Source organism: Conger conger, chromosome 16 (assembly GCF_963514075.1).
Source record: "Conger conger chromosome 16, fConCon1.1, whole genome shotgun sequence".
NCBI lineage: Eukaryota > Metazoa > Chordata > Actinopteri > Anguilliformes > Congridae > Conger > Conger conger.
This window is the reverse complement of record NC_083775.1, coordinates 18850452-18871317: the sequence shown is the minus strand read 5'-3', so window position 1 is coordinate 18871317 and position 20866 is coordinate 18850452. Positions and strand designations below refer to the sequence as shown.

General features: G+C 42.5%; 1 protein-coding gene across 3 annotated transcripts; it reads right to left on the bottom strand.

Moving 5' to 3' along the window:
- Positions 1-432: 432 nt before the first annotated feature.
- LOC133115013 (medium-chain acyl-CoA ligase ACSF2, mitochondrial-like) lies at positions 433-18651 on the bottom strand. Of its 3 annotated transcripts, XM_061224714.1 has the most exons (16): positions 18400-18651; positions 14731-14926; positions 12284-12412; positions 11550-11603; positions 11035-11153; positions 10537-10699; positions 10232-10327; positions 9541-9692; positions 7295-7386; positions 7119-7195; positions 5981-6088; positions 3743-3894; positions 3397-3538; positions 2321-2431; positions 2019-2087; positions 433-960 (listed from the first exon to the last, which is right to left on the bottom strand). In XM_061224714.1, exons 1-16 carry the CDS (start codon positions 18588-18590, stop codon positions 910-912), a joined length of 1902 nt encoding a protein of 633 aa, XP_061080698.1. In that variant the 5' UTR covers positions 18591-18651; the 3' UTR covers positions 433-909. The 3 variants fall into 3 exon arrangements, with proteins under 3 accessions (XP_061080698.1, XP_061080699.1, XP_061080700.1); XM_061224715.1 differs by lacking the exons at positions 14731-14926; positions 18400-18651 and adding an exon at positions 13643-14030; XM_061224716.1 differs by lacking the exons at positions 14731-14926; positions 18400-18651 and adding an exon at positions 12950-13135.
- Positions 18652-20866: the final 2215 nt, after the last annotated feature.

The window sequence follows — 20866 nt, the reverse complement described above, 5'->3', positions numbered from 1 at the left end:
TGAGGGGAGATGTTTTAATAAACTGGTCATGTGACCACAAACAGGTAACTTGATTACCATGATAAAAAATGAGAACTACTGTTGGTAGCAATGTGAACTGACAAGTAATCTTTGGTAATATTTGTACAATGCTGGCTTTTATCTTTTATGACTCCGTTTTGCTAATTTACAAAGTTTGTGTGAACAGGAAATTGGCTCCAGGTTCACTCTCAAAGTTCATTTTCACAAAAACTCACCCAGTCTTGTACGAGCACATCATCACGCCTTCCTTCATACATCAACCCCTTCCCCAGAAATGCACATAGCCTACATACGTTTACCTAAAGATTAACTCTTAAACCCCTGAGAAACTGCTTACAAAGAATTTGTCACTCACAACCCTTTTCAGTACTTTGTGTTCAATAAACTTTATTATCTTCCAAGGTTGTTTGTATTAACATTACTTTTGTATTGTGTATTGAATGAATTCAAAGAATTCCCAAAATATATAAAACATATGTTCGATGAATCATTTATATGAATTCAGTATCAATTGAATGTAAAGTATTGATTTTATTGAAATATTAGTGCATAATATTCATAATAATTAATTAAATGTTTAATTAAAATAGCTAATTTGTAGTTATTATATAATATTATTAAGATATTTTGCTTAGATTACGCCAGTTCTAGAAGGATAATTATATCTCCTAATTATGTCGCCGGCGTGATGATGAAGGACACATCGATGTTGCCTTCAAATTGAACCGAAGTAAGGCACCTTAGAAGGACGTGTTTTTTTTATGATCTTGGTTTGGGACATGCCTATGAAGGACAAGTGTTCTACAATGAGAAATGAAAATGTTGCTTTTAAATGCTGCCTGCAGCTGCCTTCTGATTGAGACACAGCCACACGCTCAAACTGGCCCATCATACTCCCAGGCTCTTCTCCATCTCTGCACGCAGCTTGTTCTTCTGGACCTGAGGACGAGAACAGAGAACAGTTGGTGGGCGGTGTGAGGTTGCCGTGTGGTCATTGTTGCGTGTGCAGTCACTGTGCTGTGTGCAGTCACTAAATTGCGTGCGGTGGCTGTGCTGTGTGGTCACTGCGCATTGTGTGGTCATTGTGCTGTGTGCGGTCATTATCCGTTGTGTGGCCGCTGCGCATTGGAAACTGCAGATGATATTTCCACAGCCAGGTTCACTCAGTTCCCAATGCTTCCTTCAACTTCCTTTCCAGGATCACTCAGCCTAGGAATTTGAACATCTTTGGCAGAGTACCTCACCAGTCTGGTGGGACCTCCGGCCTCCTCTCACCTCCAGCCTTATCTCTGTACATCATACACTGGCCTGGATGCACACAACATCTGTCTTGAACTTTTATTCACAACTAAGAGTGGCCGTTTGGCAGTCGGTCTGTCACCGGTTTGATCCCGTTGCTTTCATTTAACCAACAGTTCATAGCGACTCATTCACTGCTGTGAAGGGCATGGTATTGTTATGATCTTCTGTTTTTATTTTATTTAAGTAAAACATCAAGCTACTGTCGTCAGTATTTCTTAGTTAATGGAAATGAAAACTTGAAAGGCAAGGTTTTACTGAAATTGTGACAGAAGAAAATGCATATAAATTTACTTTATTCATTAGAACACAATTTTGTGACAGCCTAACTCCTGTTCCTGCCACAAAAGAACGTCTACAGAACGCTACAGAAATTGCCAATACAACCTGGCAATATGCATGGGTCTTAAAGGTAATGAAAGTAGTTCATTTGATTGGATATGAATGTCAAGGTGCACCACATTTTCCACCTTTGCCACGCTTATCAAGCTGTGCACTCCACTCTTCTCCATACGAAAATACCAAAATTCAATAGCCACACCCACCTCGGCAGTAACTGCGCCAATGTGCCGTGCCAAGTTGATTCCGGAAAATAGGACAAATGTCTATCAAACTTAAGGAACTTTAAGTCAAAATGAAAGGTTATAACGCTACTGGTATCCAGGCCAGTAGTCTCCTTGGGTGAAGTCAATCCTTACCTTTCTACTGATAGTGAGCGGGTAGTCCTGCACAAATGTCACATAGCGTGGGATTTTGAAATGGGCGATCTGCAGGAAGAGACAACAGCCTTCAGTACAAGTAGATACGCTTCAATGACAGGAACAAGTTTGTTGGAAGAAATACTGGTGTGTCAGTACGGGTCCAAGCAAGTCTGGCAGTGTGTTGGAAAGCCTGTTAGAACATGTAAAGCTGTGTCAGAACAGGTAGAGGTGAGTCAGAAAATATACATTTGTCTCAGGTGACCCTGTTCAGGTATCTCTGGACTGGGTGTGTCTCTGACCTGGCCCTTGCAGTAGGCTTTGATTTCCTCAGCAGTGCAGTCCTGTCCCTCCTTCATCTTAATGCAGGCGCATACCTCCTCCCCCATCCTCTCATCCCGCACCCCAACCACCTGCAGGGCTCATACAGGGAGAAAAGCATTTCCTTTGATTGGTTTCGACCAGCCACTGACTGATAGCACGCCATACATCTGGAGTTACTTATCTGTGAGTAACTTGCTAATTGTGGATAATGTCAATCCAAGATGGCAGCATGTCAATCTGTGTCTCTCTGACAGCCAGTCTCTGGCTGTAGAAAGTCATCTCTGTTTGAGGCAAAGTGTTATGATTGAAGCTTTTTAGCATTTGTTTTAAAGTTATTTATATGTTGAAGTAAATCATCTTCTCATAAGTGCACAAATGGAAATTCCGTACAAATATTAGGACGTATTTTCTCAAGCAGCAAGTTGTCACTTCGTGGAATAGCTTGCCAGGACATGTAGTGGAGGCAGAAACACTGGTTTTCAAGACCAGGCTTGATATAGTGCTCGATAGTATTTAGCTTTTAGGCAAACGAAACAGTAGTTACACTTATGGGTAGGAAAAGGCGAGCATTGCTGGGCTGAATGGCTTGTTCTTGTTTTTGTAGTTATGTTATGTAAAAGTTGTATTCTTTATGCTCTTCATCACTGAGAAATTACAGGATCTGTCTTCAACCAATGAAGAACTTGCTGGATCTGTCTTTGAATATTAGATTTTACTAGTAACTTGCTCTACTTGCATCCTGACGTCCTGATCTGACCAGCACTCCCACAACACTTCCATCCCTCTCTGGGCAACTGCTGCTCTGTGTAGGTCTATCAATGCCTCACTCCACACACATTGCCAGCTCACCACCAGGTTCTGTCTGGCTCTGTCTCTGCTGCACTGCCTGCCTGCCATTCTGCAGGTGCTGCCAGTGGGTGCCTCTGCTGCTTGCTTTGTTGCTTTGTAGAGAGAATAGTAGGGGGGCCTGGGTTGTGCAACACAATCTCTGTCCAATCTGCGGGTTGACAAAGCCTCATTCAACCGTTATGCGAATCCCCACCTGCTTTCTCACCTGCACCTCGTGCACTTTGGGGTGGGTGTGAAGGAACAGCTCAATTTCGGCAGGGTAGATGTTCACCCCCCCTCGAATGATCATGTCTTTAATCCTGCCCTCAATTCGGCAGTATCCATACTCATCTAGGCTTGCGATGTCACTGTTTGTGAGGGGAGATGTTTTAACAGACTGATCGTGTGACCACCGACAGGTACAGTAACTTCATTATCATAATAAAAAATATATATTTTCCTTATATTCACAGAAATGTACTTATTTAGACTTTTGACTCCGTTGTTTGTGTGAACAGGGAATTTGCTCCAAGTTCACTCTCCAATTAATTTCTACACACATTCACACTCACCCGGTCTTGTACCAACGGTCCTTGGAGATGCACTCCAGTGTTTTGTCAGGATCGTCCCAATACTCCAGCATCACACAGTATCCCCTGATCATCAGCTCTCCTGAAGTTCCCAGTGGCACTATTTCTCCAGTACTGGGGTCTACCACCTTAGCCTTAAAAACACACTCATCATCTACATTTCAGACCATCAACATCATGACGAACACCATCATCATAACTTTCACCATCACTATCTCCATCATGACCTGCATTGTCACTCAGTTCTCCAACACATTGGATTTCAAATCAGACAAGGAGTATGAGGTTAAAGAGCAGACACCTTTAATTTGAGGGTATTTACATCCATATTGAGTGATCATGCATTTTTGTACATTGTCCCCCAATTTTATTCCCCCCTAAAAGATTGGACAGTAGGCTTCTCAGCTGTTTCGGATTTGTCAGGTGTATTCAATCGCGTGCTTAGTGCAGGAATAAGACCGGTATTGGAAAGCCTTGAGTATGTACATTTCTGTAAATCCCAGTTCAAAAGTGTAAGGTTGTATTTCTTCATCAAAATTGAGAAGCTCATCCTCTAACTCTGCGAAGTCAGAGCTGTCCGTCATATTGCCAAGGTAGGTTGAATACATTAGCTCAGGTGGTAAGAGCAGTCATGTGACAGTCTGAGGGTTGCCGGTTCAATCTCGCCCTGTGGGTGTCGAAGTGTCCCTGAGCCTAACCCAAAAATTCTCCTGATGAGCTGGTTGGTGCCTTGCATGGCATCCAATCGCCATTGCTGTGTGAGTGTGTGGATGAATGGGTGAATGAGGAACATCAATTGTACAGTGCCTTGGATAAAGGTGCTATATAAATGCCAGCCATTTACCATTTAGGTTCTGTGTTATTTTTATGTTACCATATTTTCATAGGAGTGTTATGTGATTGCCTGGATGGGTGGCCAGCCATAAACCAGTCTCTGCGTTCAAGGGTGGAGTTTGAGGGCCCATTACCTTCTAGGAAACACAGGCTGGAGATTCAAGCCAAACACGTGTTAGTTTTGAGAAGTTTTTCCCCATATTTAGGAAACAGCTACACTCACAGTGATTTAAAAAATGCCTACACACGTAATTTAAGCATTTAAACCAAATAATCTCAGTGTTCCTTTAAGAAGAAAGAGGACACTGCAATTGCAAAAGGGCTGGTAAGCCAAGGAAGATCTCTACAGTTGATGACCTAAGCATTCTTGCCATAATCCAGACACATAATGGAAACGCTTGACCAACAAGGGTCTTGTGAACAGAGGAGACCAGGATTGACTTGTATCAGAGTTATGGCCAGAGCAAAGACGCCCCCTCATCAGTGAAACATTGTGGTGGGAGTTTGGGCATGTCTCACTGCCACAGCTGCTGGCTCACTTGTCATCGTTGATTTAACTACTGATAGCAGGAGCAGAAAGAATTCTGAAGAATACAGAAGAATCTTATCTGCTTCTGTATTTGAGGTGCTTCATCCCACAGAATGGCAAGGATCCCAAAAAAACACCAGTGCTCACTTTCTTCTGAATAATTTTCCAAAAAGTTAGTTTCATTAAGACTAATGTTTTGCATATGCCTCTGTTTTTTCATTAATTACTCAGCGTCCCCTGCTGAAAAAAACAGATCAAGCTAGGTTTTTAAACAGCTGGTAGCTGGTTGACCAGTTTAGACCAGCTACCAGCTTGACATGGTTTGACAGCTCAAGCTATGTTCTGAAACAGCTAGTAGCTGATTGACCAATTCAGACCAGCTCCCAGCTCAGACAAGCTACCAGCACTAGCTTGCTGACCAGCTCATATTCAGCTAGGACCAGCTTGACCAGCTCAATTTTCAAGCTGGTCAAGCTGGCATAGCTGGATTTTACAGCAGGGTCATAATGGACTCCTTAACTCATTTTGTCAATCGCCAAGATTCCAAAGGTAATCAAAAACCTAGAATCTAAAAGACTAGATACTCTCTTACTAGTCTTTCTTATACCTGTAACAGTGAAGTGATTGAATGCACCTGACTAATCAGAAACAGCTGAGAAGCCAATTGTCCAATTACTTTTGGTCCCATAAAATGGGGGGGGGGGTCCATATTGTCCATATTGTATGGAACTCCTAAGAATAGAGATTGTACCACTGTCCAAATACTGACTGTAATAGACTGTACTGAAGGTATAGGTAGGTAGACAAACTGACAAAAAGGTATAGATTGGCAAAGTGAGCACAATTGGAGATCTCACCTCAGTATGGTTCATGATACAGCCTACAGTCTCAGTCATCCTCTCCAGGTTGTCCAGTGGGTACCCCAAAAATGTGACAGGGCTGTTCTCTGTGGCACCATACCCAACCTTCCACAACAGAAAGCCACCAGTAGCAATGAGGGGAGCAGACAGACAAGGATAATAGTCCAGCAGCAAGTCCTCAAAAAAGGTTTTAGTTTTCGAGATACGCCCACTCAAGTTAGAACAAAACACAACAGTGTTTTTTCATATGTCTCCTATTAATGAAATGGATTGTTGTGGACTTTTATTTTTGGCAGAATTAGTTTTTTTGGCTATGATTTAGACCTACCCCAATCTCTGAAAAAGATCCAAATTAGGCGACTTCGAATAGGGGAATAGTGACAAAAAAGGCCATAACTTAAGAATGAGGTATGAAACAGGTATCTGCCCTACATTATCAAAGAGTCAGAATGTATTCAGACTTTCAGACTTTGGTGATGTAGGGCAGAAACCTGGGTCATACCTTCATCAATCTGAGTGAGCATTCTTAAGCTATGCGCTTTTTTGTCACCATTCCCCTATTCGGACTGGCCTAATTTGGATCTTTTTCAGAGAATGGAGTAGGTCTAATTAATAGGCAAAAAAAATTTCTGCCCAAACTAAAAGTCCACAACAATCCGTTTCATTAATGGGAGACATCTAGGCGGCCTGTAGGGTAGTGGTTAAGGTAAATGACTGGGACACACAAGGTTGGTAGTTTGATCCCCGGTGTAGCCACAATAAGATCCGCACAGCCGTTGGGCCCTTGAGCAAGGCCCTTAACCCTGCATTGCTCCAGGGGAGGATTGTCTCCTGCATAGTCTAATCAACTGTATGTCGCTCTGGATAAGAGCGTCTGCCAAATGCCAATAATGTAATGCAACATATGGGATATGAAAAAAACACTGTTGTGTTTTGTTCTAACTCGAGTGGGGGTACCTCAAAATCTGAGGGCCCCTCCTGCTAGACTATAATGCATCTTCAGCTGTTCCTGAAGTCAAATTGCTGTCCATTTCCACAGGGCCTGTGCGAGTGTGTGAGTGAGTGAGTGAGTGAGTGAGTGAGTGAGTGAGTGAGTGAGTGAGTGAGTGAGTGAGCGAGAGAGAGAGAGACTCACCACCACCTCCTTAATATTCATGGTAGTCATGACCTGTCTCATGACCTCAGGTGGACAGGGAGAGCCACCCATGACTCCTGAAGTACAAGACACATCATCAATTGCCACCACACACATATAATCACCCTGACACATTATCATCACCACAGGTTTCCATCCTGACCCCAATATTGTACCTGCTTTTAAAGAGGACAGGTCATATTTGTCCAGTTCTGGATGCCCCAGCAGGTCGATGAACATGGTGGGTGTGCCGTAGAATAGAGTGCACCTGAGGAGAGATAAGATACACAGTAAGAATTATCAGTCATACTAATACAAACCGTAGCACACACCAGGGGCAACCATACTAATTAAGGAATTATTCCTTCCTATAACGGATAGGCCCATTGTATCGATTGGTACAGTAAGTTCAGTAAAAGCAGTAGGAACGAAACAAATCCAACCTAGGCAACATGCTCGGATCTAAATACCAGCAAGACAAACAAAGCCCGGCAAAGCAAATGATTATTCATAACGACGTTGAGTTATTTTAAAAATTGCACTTTATCTGGCCCGATAAACGTGTACAACAAAAACATGACTTGTGGGTGTCAGTGTCAGCAAGCTAGCTAAGGTTAGTGCAGTGGAAATACATTATTCCGACTAACGTTAGTACCGTTGCTTCGATAATTCGATAGTGGAGAAACATTAGTGCTAGTTAACGTTCACAAAAAATAAATTTTGAAAGAGAAATGTACCATTCTGTAAAAGCGTTATGGAACTCCACCCCGGTTGCTATGTCAATATCCACGATATACCACGGGTTCTCGCTCCACAAAGCTTAATTATGGGGGATTCGATCAGAAATCAATCATTTTCTGACCTCAGCCATTTACAGGAACTCAATAACTGAGAGGTTATAGAATGAGGTGGTTCCTCCTCTTAAAAAAAAACAGGCATGGTCAGCACTTCTTCAGTTGCTATTCAAGACTCCTGTTTTCAAAGCAAATAATTGAAACCGAAAGACAAAAAAAAAAAATATTGACATATTAATTTAGATAAAGATGCCTTATTTAATTATTAACAATTCTAACTATGCATTTGTTGTTTTTATGTATTTTGTATTAGTTACTGTATTAACACTTTTCACTCAAATTGAAATTAAAAAGTAAGTTAAAAAAGAATGCAAAATAGAAGCATTTTCACTAGTGGTCACAGACTTTTTGATCCCATTGTATACATTGGGCTCCAGAATTATTGGAACCCTTAATAAAAATGGAGAAAAGGGCATTTACTCTCATGTTTCAATATTCTATATTTACCAAATTGGCACCTCAAACATCCATCCATCTTAACCCACTTACCCTGAACAGGGTCACAGGGGGGCTGGAGCCTATCCCAGCATACATTGGGTGAAAGGCAGGAATACACCCTGGACAGGTCGCCAGTCCATCACAGGGCACACACACCATTCAGTCACACACTCATATTCATGGGCAATTTAGACTCTCCACTCAGCCTAACCTGCATGTCTTTGGACCATGAGAGGAAACTGGAGTACCCGGAGGAAACCCACGCAGCACTCCACACAGGGAGGCCCCATCCGACTGGGATTTGAACGCAGGACCTCCTTGCTGTGAGGCAGCATCCGTGCCGCCCCACCTCAAACAATTATTGTGAATATTACATTACATTACATTATTGGCATTTGGCAGACGCTCTTATCCAGAGCGACGTACAGTTGATTAGACTAAGCAGGAGACAATCCTCCCCTGGAGCAATGCAGGGTCAAGGGCCTTGCTCAAGGGCCCAACGGCTGTGCGGATCTTATTGTGGCTACACCAGGATTAGAACCCCGACCTTGTGTGTCCCAGTCAATTACCTTAACCACTACGCTACAGGCCGCCCTGAATAAAATCAAACAAAGCGAAATTGGCAACACAATTTTACTTAATTTAGTTAATCTCAGCATTATCAATGAAGATAAGTAAGCCGGCACCTGTGGCAGCTATACATGCCAAAACTATAACACCACATTTTACAGATGATGAGGGGGGTGATACAATACCTTTTTCTAGAACTGTACAGGCTCCATGAGGTACTAAGCAAACCGTAACCTGGCCATCCTGCTTTTGCAACGAACTAGAGTTTTGCAATGTGGCCTCTGTAGTTCTGTTTGTGAAGTCTTCTGCAGACAATAGTCACCGAAACATCCATCTTTTTGGCCAACAAGACCCTTTGTGACCTGTTCTCGCACTCTTTTTAATGAAAACTATTTAATGAACAATTTATTTTGGCAAGCCTATTGTTTGGCCTATGTTTCTATCATTTTTTTATTTTGCTCAGCCTCAAAATGGTTTCCTTGGCAAAACTCTGGTCCTCATGTTCACAAACGGTAATAACAGCCTGCAAAGGCAATCAAAAGACAGGTGGGTGGAGGTACCTCTCTTTCTGGATGGCCTCCAGGTTGGCCCGGCTGTCATAAGCAGTTGAGGGGAAAACGAGGGTGATGCCATGCCGGGCCATGTTTATGGCTCCTGCCACTGAGCCAAAGGCGTGATATAGGGGTCCGGCCAGACACAGACGCAACTGCGGCTGATACCCCAAAAACATAGAAGCCTATTACTCTCAAATTAAGGTAGCCACTTCAACCCACTATGCACACTTACTCATTCATGGAGATATTAGTTGAATTTACACATGTATATAAGTGTTGCATATCTAGTTTTTAGAATACAACAAATTGGAAAGAGGATCAGTATCTTGTGACACTGGTTATTTAATATATTGTCTGTACTACGTCAAATTGTTCCCAGTTTGCTTTGGCTGACCTAATCATAAGTTATTCTTCATTTTTCTCCCTCCCCTCTCCACAAGAATTCCTTGGGCAATTTGAGTTTGGAGACTTAAATTGGAATTACTTACTAATAATAGTCTATCATTTATATTGTATAATAAGTTACCACATGTTTGGAATTTTGTTGCTTGGTCCCTATATTTCAGAGGGGGTTCAAACCTATTCAAAGGGAATAATAGTAGACTGGATTTCAGACTGCTACAACATAAATTATGACCAGATCCTACTTGCCTGAAATGTGTGATGTGTGTGTGTGTATTTGTGTGCATCTACTTACCCTCCAGTCAAAGCCTAGACGTACCCCAATGAAGTAGGCATTATTGACAAGGTTGTGGTGGGACAGAGTAACAGCTTTTGGGTGACCTGTGGTGCCCTGCACTCAGACAGACAGACATACAGAGTAATGCTGTGGTCTCTAGACCAGCATCTATTGGTTTCTGGTGTATAGCAACATTTAAGTGCTTAACTGAAGACTTTACTGGCTACAGCCCACACATCTAATTTCTATGATCTAAATGGGAAACCTCAAAAACCTGGAGGCACTATGGACCCCCAGGAGTTGATGTATGACTGATACTGTACCGATGTGAACAGGATGTTAATGGGGTCATCAAAGGATAGTTTCTTCTGCAGAATATCCAGTTCCTGCCGATGTTGGCTGTCTGCTGCCTGCATCACATCGTCCATGTGGAACATTCCAGTCTGCCGGCTGTCTGTCACAATCACCATGCGCAGGTCCGGCAGCCTAGAGACACATGCAGGTGATTGTAAAAGGTAAATGTGTGTGTGTGTGCGTGTGCGTGACAGTCTGTACCAAGGCAATTAATGTCTCAGTGAGCAGTGCTTCAGTGTCCATATCACAATTATTTATTTTATTTATTTATTTATTTATACATTTTCCTTGTCAATTTGGAAAATTGGTGCTGTGAGCTGCTGTGTGACAACCCCTTTATAAAGGGCACTATACACAATAGAAAACTGACTGACATTATATTTGTGTGTCAACATACTGTATCAGTGTCTCAGCATTGTCGGTCAGGGCATCAGTGAGTTTGTATGCGAGTGCAGCAGGACGCATACCTGGCACTCTTGAGGCCTCCAGGCATTGCTGTCTCTACCTCAGGGCAGAGCTGCCTCAGCATGTCACAGTAGTTCTGGGTCTTAAACTTTGTGGGACACACGATCGCTTTGCACTGCACCTGCAGCCATAGGACCGGACACAGGATCAGGAAGCAGCCAAGAGCCTGATGTGATTTATCAGTGTGCAGTGCTGTGCTGTACTGGGTTCAGTGTGTACTATGCTGTATGGGGTCAGTTTTTGCTATTTACTATTTATAAACATGCTCTTCTACAGTCAGTGTCAGCCCAGCCCACTGCCAGGGAGTTCGTTTGTGAGTTATGCCGCAAACAGCACTCCCCTTAGCATCTTCTTTCGGGCAAACTCCAGTAATATTAGTAATATAAACAGACATGCATAAGCATACATGCACCAGGCAAGTACGCAGACACAGGTGCACAACACACATGCACGCATGCATGCATGCATAAAAGAACACTCACGCGACACACACACACCACCTTCTACTTTTACCCACCTTCCTCAGGGCAAACTCCAGCTCCTGAAGCTGATAGGCTGGGTTTACATACACCTGCAGAGAATGACAAATGATGGGTACAAATCTATGAATTGTCATGACATGCAGTGTGTCTTACAAAAAAATTCTCTCTATTCTATTTCTATTCTAGGGAGGTATACTCGGTGTGAATGGGGCCCAGTGTAGTGGGTGGGGCCAGTTTAGTGTCCATTCAATGGGCATGGTCCAGTGGAGTGAAAACATGAAGGTGGCCTGGCTTATCAGAGCAGGCTCCTAAATGATGGATCGCCATCCTTGGCCACCCCCCTTTTAAAAGGCATGCATTTCACCTTGCCAACTTTATATTATTGCTTTATTTTTTCCACTTAGTGCTGTCATCCACTCATGCTCTCATCTTCCAAATTTTTGGGTATGTTTATATTTGTCTTTAACTTTAACTGCTGCCTTAATCCTTCTGTTTCACTGCTTTAGTTCAAGTCAAGGTGTAAGATCACAAATATATGATTTGAATGTTTTTAGCGGAACATTCTAATACTGATGTCTCAATCAATACAGGAAATTGAAAGTTCCATAACTACCAACATTAACCATTTTGAAAAAAACTACTCTAGAACATTGCGGGTACCCTACTTAGTCCACTACACAGGGAACTAGTTGACTATTTGAGACACAGCCATTATTTGTGAGCGTATCTGTGTAGCGGGTGGAGTGTAAGTGCAGTGGACAGGGCTCACCAGTAGGATGCCGGCCTTGGCTGTGGCGAACTGGACCAGGATCCACTCGTAGATGTTCGGCCCCCACATCCCGAGCCGGTCCCCCCTCTTTAGCCCCAGAGCAAGGAGCCCAGCAGCCGCCTGGTCCACCTGTAAGGCCACACACCTCCGTCAGCCCTGTGGCTGCTGCGTGCCCTACTGCGGCACCTCCTCAATTGTTCTTTTCACAAGAACTACACCAGCTTCCCCATATAAAAGGACAGAGGGTTCAGCTTTCTTCCATAATTTTGCAACCCAGATAATATGATTATACAACAAAGAGTATGAAGTGAAGAGACAGCAGGACAGTGAAAGAGAGGAGAATAAAGAGTTTTCATAGCATTAAATAGGAGCATTCCATCAGAAATTCACATTTTTGAATGAGAAGTAAGTGGACCTGACACATTTAATAAGTGAGACAGTTAAATGTGTCAGAAGTAAGTGGACCTTCTTCGCAACTGCTCATGGTGAAGGGCCATAAAGGGGAACAATAAAATGTCAGGCAACTACTTTACAACGCCCATTTCAGATCCACATCAATTTTATCTCTTTCTGAACAGCAATATATTTGCTGATAAAGTGGAATGCTACACAATATCCCAATGGCTTCCTGAGAACTAGCAATGAAGCGTAAGGAATCTTCCCTACTTTCAAACCATTTCCAGGATGAAGGTCAGGGCTCAGCAGTTCTTCTATGCAACAACTCAAATAGAAGAACCTTTCACAGTTGAAGACAATGTTCCAACCTTTGAAGAAATCAAAGACTATTTCACATAATGTGATTTCATCACATCGGTAGAGGCATCCTCAACAGGCAGAATATTCTGTTGAAGTCAAAATGACATGAGCAAGGAATCATCAGCCCATAACCAGTGGCTTCAAAATAAGTTTCCTTTTTCATTTTTCCTTTTCTCTCAGCTATGGCACTGCGATCAACACAAATAGCCATCAGTTCTCACACATATAGCTGGCTGTCTTCTGTGGTCATTGTGGTGCTTTAACAGCTGTTGTGATAACCAATGTGACAAGAAATCCTGTGTTACCAAGATATCTTGCATCACCCTTTCTGGGTTCTGGTGTCATCGTGATGTTTTGACCCCTTATTGTATACAATGCTAGTACCTGATTGTGAAACTTGAAACTGTGTATGTATAACTTTAGTTACTTTAGCTAACTTAATAGCCAACCACTAGCAAGGTAGCAATAGCTAAGAAGGCTACTGTGGTGGCCTCTGGGATCGAGACACCACTGGAGTGGAACGGCCAGTGCGCCGGCGCCAGGAGCTCGGGAAAGTGATCAAGGGCGAGTATTTCCCTATGCCAGATTTAAATAAAGCCGCACCTTGGAGAGAGCCGCGGAGAAAGTCAGCATCAAGGCCAGCACCACCGAGGCGAGACGCGTGCGGAATGGTAAAACGAATAATCTCATTAAACAGGCACAGCTGAACCGAGTGAGAGGGAGGGAGCTGCGCCCTTAAAAGAGCGGGGCTGCGGAGCAGAGCGGGGCTGACGACGGAGGCAGAAAGATGCAACGCCAGTGTGGGCTTACGCCGGTTCAGCCTAAAAGCGAACCAATTCCCACCGACAGAAACGTGGAGGAATTCCTGGAGGAAACCCCCCAGACAAAGACGGACCAACGCGGTTGCGTGGACGGCGATTCTTTTGTGTGTTTTTTTTTTTTTTCGCTGCCTTTAAAAATTTTTTTTTTTTAAAGGAACCGGGTTTTTTGTTCTGGATAGTTGAACTCTGCCTTAAAGGCACTTATCAAGAATAAATTCATTTTATTCACCCATTCTGTCTCTGTGTCTGTCTCTCTGCAAGAAAGCAGTAGTGAATTACAGTAGGCAGCTAACATTAGTTAGCTAGATGGACGACTTTTATCATTCTGTTTTGTATTAAAATTATTTGTATTTTAACTATGTGTGACTGAAACTTTGTGTTTGGCCCATTGTTTTTAAAATGTATTCCTCCATCTTCTAAATACATTTGTTTAGTTTGATTGAAAAGAATATCAGGTGTGTGTGAATGCCCTACACTTTGGCAATATTCAAATTGTTCATAACTGAAATGACTATGAGATGTATGGGTGTGTAGGGGCCGGGGCGAGGCTCCCAATGCTGTTCTCAAACAGCTCAGCGTCAGTTTCACTGGGTCTGACCAGTCCAGTCAGTGCAGCTCTGCCTCCATTGCCACCAGCAAGGGAACCCAAGTCTTGAAACTTCTGTGAATTTGCACAGGCAAGGAAGACAAGAGAATTAATAAATCACAAAATCCAGGTGTACCTGCACAAAGACACAGTTGCAGGCAATATGGCTGATAGGAAAGTAAGAGTGAAGCAGTGTTACTGGCCCTGTATCTGATAGGGCAGAAAGGAAGAAATAATTGGAGTCTTGTGCGATTGGTCATTATAGAGCAGGAAGCGGGACTCACATCCTGTTGGAACTGTGCGAACGTCTTGCGGATGCCGTCCTGCAGGAAGACCACAGCCTCGCGGTCAGGCCATTGCTCTGCGGTGTTCTGCAGGGTTTGGCCAATGGTTTGGGACAGCAAAGATCTGGAGGAAGTGCCGTGGACATAGCTGGTGGTGACCTCTGGCACACTGGGAGGACTGTCCACATGGAGGGCACTAGAGGGGGGCGGGGGGGGGGGGGGGTGGGTATATGATGAAAATAGAGGTAAAAATGTGAAATCCATGGATATTCTGAATGTTACAAGATAGCTAAATGCATCTTTTCCCACATGAATAAACACACACATGCAAAACTTTGTGGGCACATGCATCCATTATAAGTGTGTGGAGTTTTCATGTTCTCCCCATGTTCGCGTGGGTTTCCTCCGGGTACTCCGATTTCCACCCACAGTCCAAAAACATGCAGGTTAGGCTGATTGGAGAGTCTAAATTGCCTGTGGGTATCAGTGTGTGAGTGAATGGTGTGTGTGCCCTGCGATGGGCTGGCGACCTGTCCAGGGTGTATTCCTGCCTTTCACCCAATGTATGCTGGGATAGGCTCCAGCCCCCCTGCGACCCTGTTCAGGATAAGCGGGTTAAGATAATGGATGGATGGATGGATGTAACATGCTTGTATGGGGACTTCCGGTGACGTCATTAATTGAAATTGAGTCACCTTCACCTCATTAATGTCAGTCAGAATGGCTGGAGGAACCATGAAACAAAACTGCTGAGAAAGTGACAAACTAGAAATGGGCATGCAGGAAAAGATACAGCAAGAGGAAAGGGAAACTCTAAAAGAAGTGCTTTCTGGTGAACTAACCACCCTCAGAAATAAAGTTGAATATGGCAATATGGCTATTGAACAGCTTCAAGTGGACATTGCAAAGCAAGCCGAATCATTCGGAATTTCACAGCGCGGACAAGACATGATGCATACAATGCAGTCACTACAAAGGAACTTCTGGCTCATAAAGAGGAGATGCAGTGATTGCAAATCAAAATAGGACCAGATGTTTACATCTCTGTCTGACTGGCCTTCCAGAGTCAACAGTTCCTCCAAAGTTTTGATTGAACAAAGGTGCTGTGGTCAGATGAGACTAAATTAAATGTCAAATATAGCATTGGCATGTTTCCTATCAAAACAGAGATGCCTAAAAAGAGAGGCACCTCATTCCCATGGTGAAATATGGTGGTGGGTCAGTGAGGTTTTAATTCCAGAGGTCGAGGGGCACTGGTTAAGATAAATGGTAAAATGGATTCCATCAACTATTTTGGCTGACACAAATCTGGTTGCATCTCCCACAAGGCTGATATACTTGGCTGAAGGTGGACTTTTCTGTGTGGACTTTCCTGCAAGTAACCCAAAGCAAACCTCAAAATTCAAATTGATCAATTTCATCAAGTTGTTTGTTGTAGCTAGTAATAATGATGATAATAATCATTATAGGCCTACAATATTATTATGATTATTATGATTATTATTAACTGTCTCATTTATTAAATGTGTCAATAATAGTAGGTTGGCCACAGTATAAAACAATGCTTCAAGACAAGTAGAAAACAACAATAATGACAGCAATGACTGGACAAAAATGACATTTGTTGGAAAAAGATATTTTCCACTGAAACTGGTACAGGTTGCTAATACCAATGGCAATTTGACCTTTTTGGCACCAGCTACAATACCGCAACCGGCCGCTGGGTATACACACACACACCCCTACACACACAGTATTCTGATCAAAGGGCAGTGACAGCATAGCAGCATTATCAAGAGAAGGGAAAGCCATATTTACTCATATTTAAGAGTAATTGTTGCTTACACTGATTTTATCACATGATTTGATCTGCAATCTATACAAGAGGGCGTTTGACATTTATCGTCGTATTTTCAACCGGTTAAGAATGTTCTCCTCGTGGTGCATCAAACGAGTGTAGCGGGTACAAATATGTGCTGCGGCTTTAAGGCTCACATGAATGCGCAGGAGAATTTTAAAAAGAGAGAGTTGGTATGAGCAGTGTGGACGGAGCGGCAACAGTGTTTGAGCTCCACTGCTGTGCTAAATTTAACAGTTTTCATGTGTAGATATTATCGAGTCGTCATATAAAGTGACACGGTTGAAATCAGTAACGCGGCTACGTTTGTGTTTTCGTTTTCTTTGATTGTGCGAGCACCGAAGTCGGGCTGCATTAAACTAAGGCCCGGACACACCAAACCGACGGTCGGCCGCGGAGCGCTGACAAAGATCGCCTCGCGTCGATACGCGTCGTTAATGTTGGCTGTGCCGAACACCGCAACGACGGTCCGCCGACGGCCGAGTTGCAGTACGTTCTGCGCCTGCGTAAGGTAATAACTCTTTACACCAGCAGGTGGCGGTAGTCTGTATTTGTCTTTCAAAAAATGGAAACCGGAAGACCGGGGAATGCATTTGCATTGCGTTGGTCCTAGAAGCAGCCATTGTCTCGCTCACAACAAACAGTTTGCAGCAATTTCCTTGTTCTCTCGCTATTTAGTAATACTAATCGAAAATTATGTCTGGTAGTGATAGTAACTTTGGAATGGCTTGCTTTCGTCGCTTCCGTTTCTCTTCTCGTGCATTGATTCGCTAGCTGGACAGCCAATCAGAGAGCTCTCTCTTATCTCTCTCTTATTGGTGTGTCAGGGCCTTTAAGTTAACTTTTGCTAGTATTAGCTGGGGCTACATGGCGATGCACAGATAGGCTACACAGATGAAGACGGCTGGAAGAGCATTCAAGTGTGAGCCTAGTGCAGTTATTTAGATCGTCTAGGTCGCTAAGAGTGATACCTTAACTTTTCTCTCAAAGATTTTGTTTTGGAAGAGCAAGCCTGAACGTCGTCAATATCGGGAGGTGTAAAGTGTTAGCAAAAGTTATGCTCACCCCTTCCCCACTCCGTATGTGAACGGTGAGGGAAAATGAGCTAGCCTATTCATTGTTGCGAGGGAAAAGGAGCTAGCCTATTCATTGTTGCGAGGGAAAAGGAGCTAGCCTATTCATTGTTGCTGTTTGCTGTTCGCTGCCCTGCGCAGAAGAGAGTTTGGTTCACTTAAAGCAGGGGTGTCCAATCTTATCCAGAAAGGGCCGGTGTATTTGCAGGTTGTAGTTTTAGCACAGGACTAGGACAGCTGATTCTACTCATCAAGGTCTTGATTAAAGACCACGATTAGTTCATTAGTATAATCAGGTGTGTTACTGCTGGGTTAAAACAAAAACCTGCACCCACGCCGGCCCTTTTAGGATAAGATTGGACACCTCTGACTTAAAGAGTGCCTTTTAAGGACCATTAGATTATTTCTGTTTATATTCATCATCTAGCATGATCTAGCTAGCGAGCTTACTTTCATAAGGTGACGTAGAAAAATACTTTTAAAGTACATTTAAATGACGGAATAATAAAACAAATAATGCACATTCGTTTTGTTGTTGCCTAAAGAAAACTGTCAAGTTGCATCACATTCAAATAAAATCTAAGTTTTTTTGGTCACAAACTCAATCATACAGGTACAATGTGCAGTGAAATGCTTCCCACTAGCTCAAATGTCATTCAACCACGTTACTTTAAAAGGTAGAAGCAAAGTAATACAGTCACCACTAAATTAAGTAAGGTCAGTTGCCCTGTTGCTCACCGATACTCAGGAAACTGCAGGGGTCTCCAAGGGATCTGCAAAACTTTCACACACTTGGAGAATCTCATAAAGGAACAAACTTCTCTTAAAAGTATGCTGGATGACATGTTTACGCGGAGTCTACTTTGCCTTTCGCAATTACATAGAGCGAGTTCCTGTGTCTCATCGTTTATTGTTTTCTTATTTTTCATGGTTATATTGGTTAACGTGTGATCAAGTTGAAGACAAAGTGCAACAGGTTTCAAGAGCAGGTTAATTATACTTCCTTGTCACTAGTTTTACTACTCAGATTAATATGTCCGTAAAAATGCCTTTTGGGGTTTCGCAGTTTTTCTTGCAGCCTGGCCATATCAGTGTTCAAATATTGTCCTTGGCAAAAGATTACTCCAAACTGATTATTAACCTGATTATCTGTGTAAGCTGTAAGACTATATTAATGTTATGAAAAATGAATAAAACAACGCAACTGCAATTGCAATAATTGTTATTACAATTCAAGTTATTACAAGTGTTTTGCAATTCACCCGTGACCTACAAGACAAATTCTTCAGTCAGTGCACAAGCAATACATTTACAGAGTCTCCACAAATAGTGTGCATCATACACATCCTTTAAACACATCCAGTAAGCACCAATGAGTAGGCTAGTTCTCTTGTTTTCTTGACATAAAATAAAATATGTATTTACAGCATGCAATCCCATACACATTTAAAATTTTGGTTAAAATGGGCATTGGCCCAACCGCAGCCCTCAAGCAATATCCGACCCCTTGTGAGTTTTAATCCGGCCTGCTGTTTGTAGTTGGCCCATGCTTGGCATTGTAAATCAAAGGCTGGTTTTCGATCTACTGAGCTCCTTTCAGCTTCAGCTGAGGCAACAGGAATAACAAAGAGGCCTGACTTCATCACGCAAGCCTCCGCCCTCCCATACCTGCAGCTTCAATGCTGGACTTGAAGGTGTTCTTTGAGAGGAGTGAAGGTAGTTGCACTTTTAAACTCTCTGTTCACCACTGGATACTGACCTACAACCTCAGCAGTTTCGGCACTTTGGACAGTCATGACTACAGAATAGCCAAGAAGAGAGAAGGTGCCACAGGGTAGTGAAACTAGACCTGGGCTCACTTCAGTGAGGTTCAAGGCACTCGCATAGTGGAATAAGTTAAATAAAATTACCTTTATTGATATGGTACATCCATAAGGATTAAGTTAAAAATATCTGATGCCAATGCATTTTGGCCCCAAGACCCTTCATCTAGGCGCCCTTGAAAACATTCATATTTGGCTAAAATAGCAACTTGTTCTATTATTTTTTTATTTAGGAACATAATATAAATAATATTATTGTAAACAGCAGACAGAGCCTATTACTTCATCATTAGGCACAGAGCATCAAAGGAAGAAAATAAACAGTTATATCAAATGAAACCAAACGGAGTACTAAACTTTATGGCATGCATGCATTCTGTCATACAGGGCTTAATGACTGAATGCCTGCCAATGACATGAATACAGGTGGATATGCTAATGGTAAGGTTAGATAGGTAAGTCTTGTGCCATTATATAATTGATATCCTATAGATTTTGAATAATCAGGCCTGAACTCCAGATGACTACATATCCCCTGGTGGATGATACAATATTGGACCAAAATTGTGATCAGCAGGAAAGATCATGAATAGTTTTATTCCAAACTACTGATGCCAGATTAAACCTCAAGAATTGATGGGAATTTTGAGGCTGTATTCTGTAAAGTTATTTTACATTTACTCATTACTGCCTACATATAAACTATGCCTGCAGGACTTAACTTAAGTCACTGTGAAATAGGAAAAGTTTTAAGGCTTGCATATGAATTGGGCCAGCACTGAAATTCATGGTTACTGGGGGCCCGCAGGGAAAGAATAGTTTTCCTTTCACTTTGTCTGCGGCAGACAGATTGCTTCACTGGGGCCTAGGATTAAGAAATCCATCTCATAGCCCATCTGGAAAACAAACAAGCAAAGAAGATGAGAAGCATATGACTCCCACTACAACCTTATGTTGCTGAAGCATAAACACAAACACACACAAACCCAAAACACAGCGCAGAGTTTGAATACAGGAAATGTTGAATATGAATTGTCATAAAATAATACATGGCATCATATTTTTAGCTTAGTGTATTACATGGAATAAGAATGATCTGCAAATGTATTTGTGAAAAAGTGATTTCAATTATTTTAAATCTACAATTTCTGACTTATTTTCTAAGTACTTATTTTCTGCCGTCTGTGCTTGGCATTATGGGTAATGTGTGTTTGCGATATATAAACAAAAATCAGACAAAATTCAGTTTTTTGTTGTAACAGGCCTCTCCTGAAAAAGAGATCTTGATCTCAATGAGATGACCTGGGCCGCGTTTCCCAAAAACGATGTCTCTTGGCGTTTTATGAAGACTCGAAAAGTATTCCTTACCAAAGTTGTTTACT

What these genes read in the sequence shown, in the direction of transcription:
- LOC133115013 (XM_061224714.1), bottom strand. Translation starts at nt 18,590, where the DNA reads ATGAAAAATAAGAAAACAATAAACGATGAGACACAGGAACTCGCTCTA. An exon ending in CTGCAGTTTCCTGAGTATCG is followed by an intron (nt 14,927 to 18,399) that starts GTGAGCAACAGG and finishes GCCCCCCTCTAG; the next exon opens with TGCCCTCCATGTGGACAGTC. An exon ending in CGCTCACTATCAGTAGAAAG is followed by an intron (nt 961 to 2,018) that starts GTAAGGATTGAC and finishes TCTCGTCCTCAG; the next exon opens with GTCCAGAAGAACAAGCTGCG.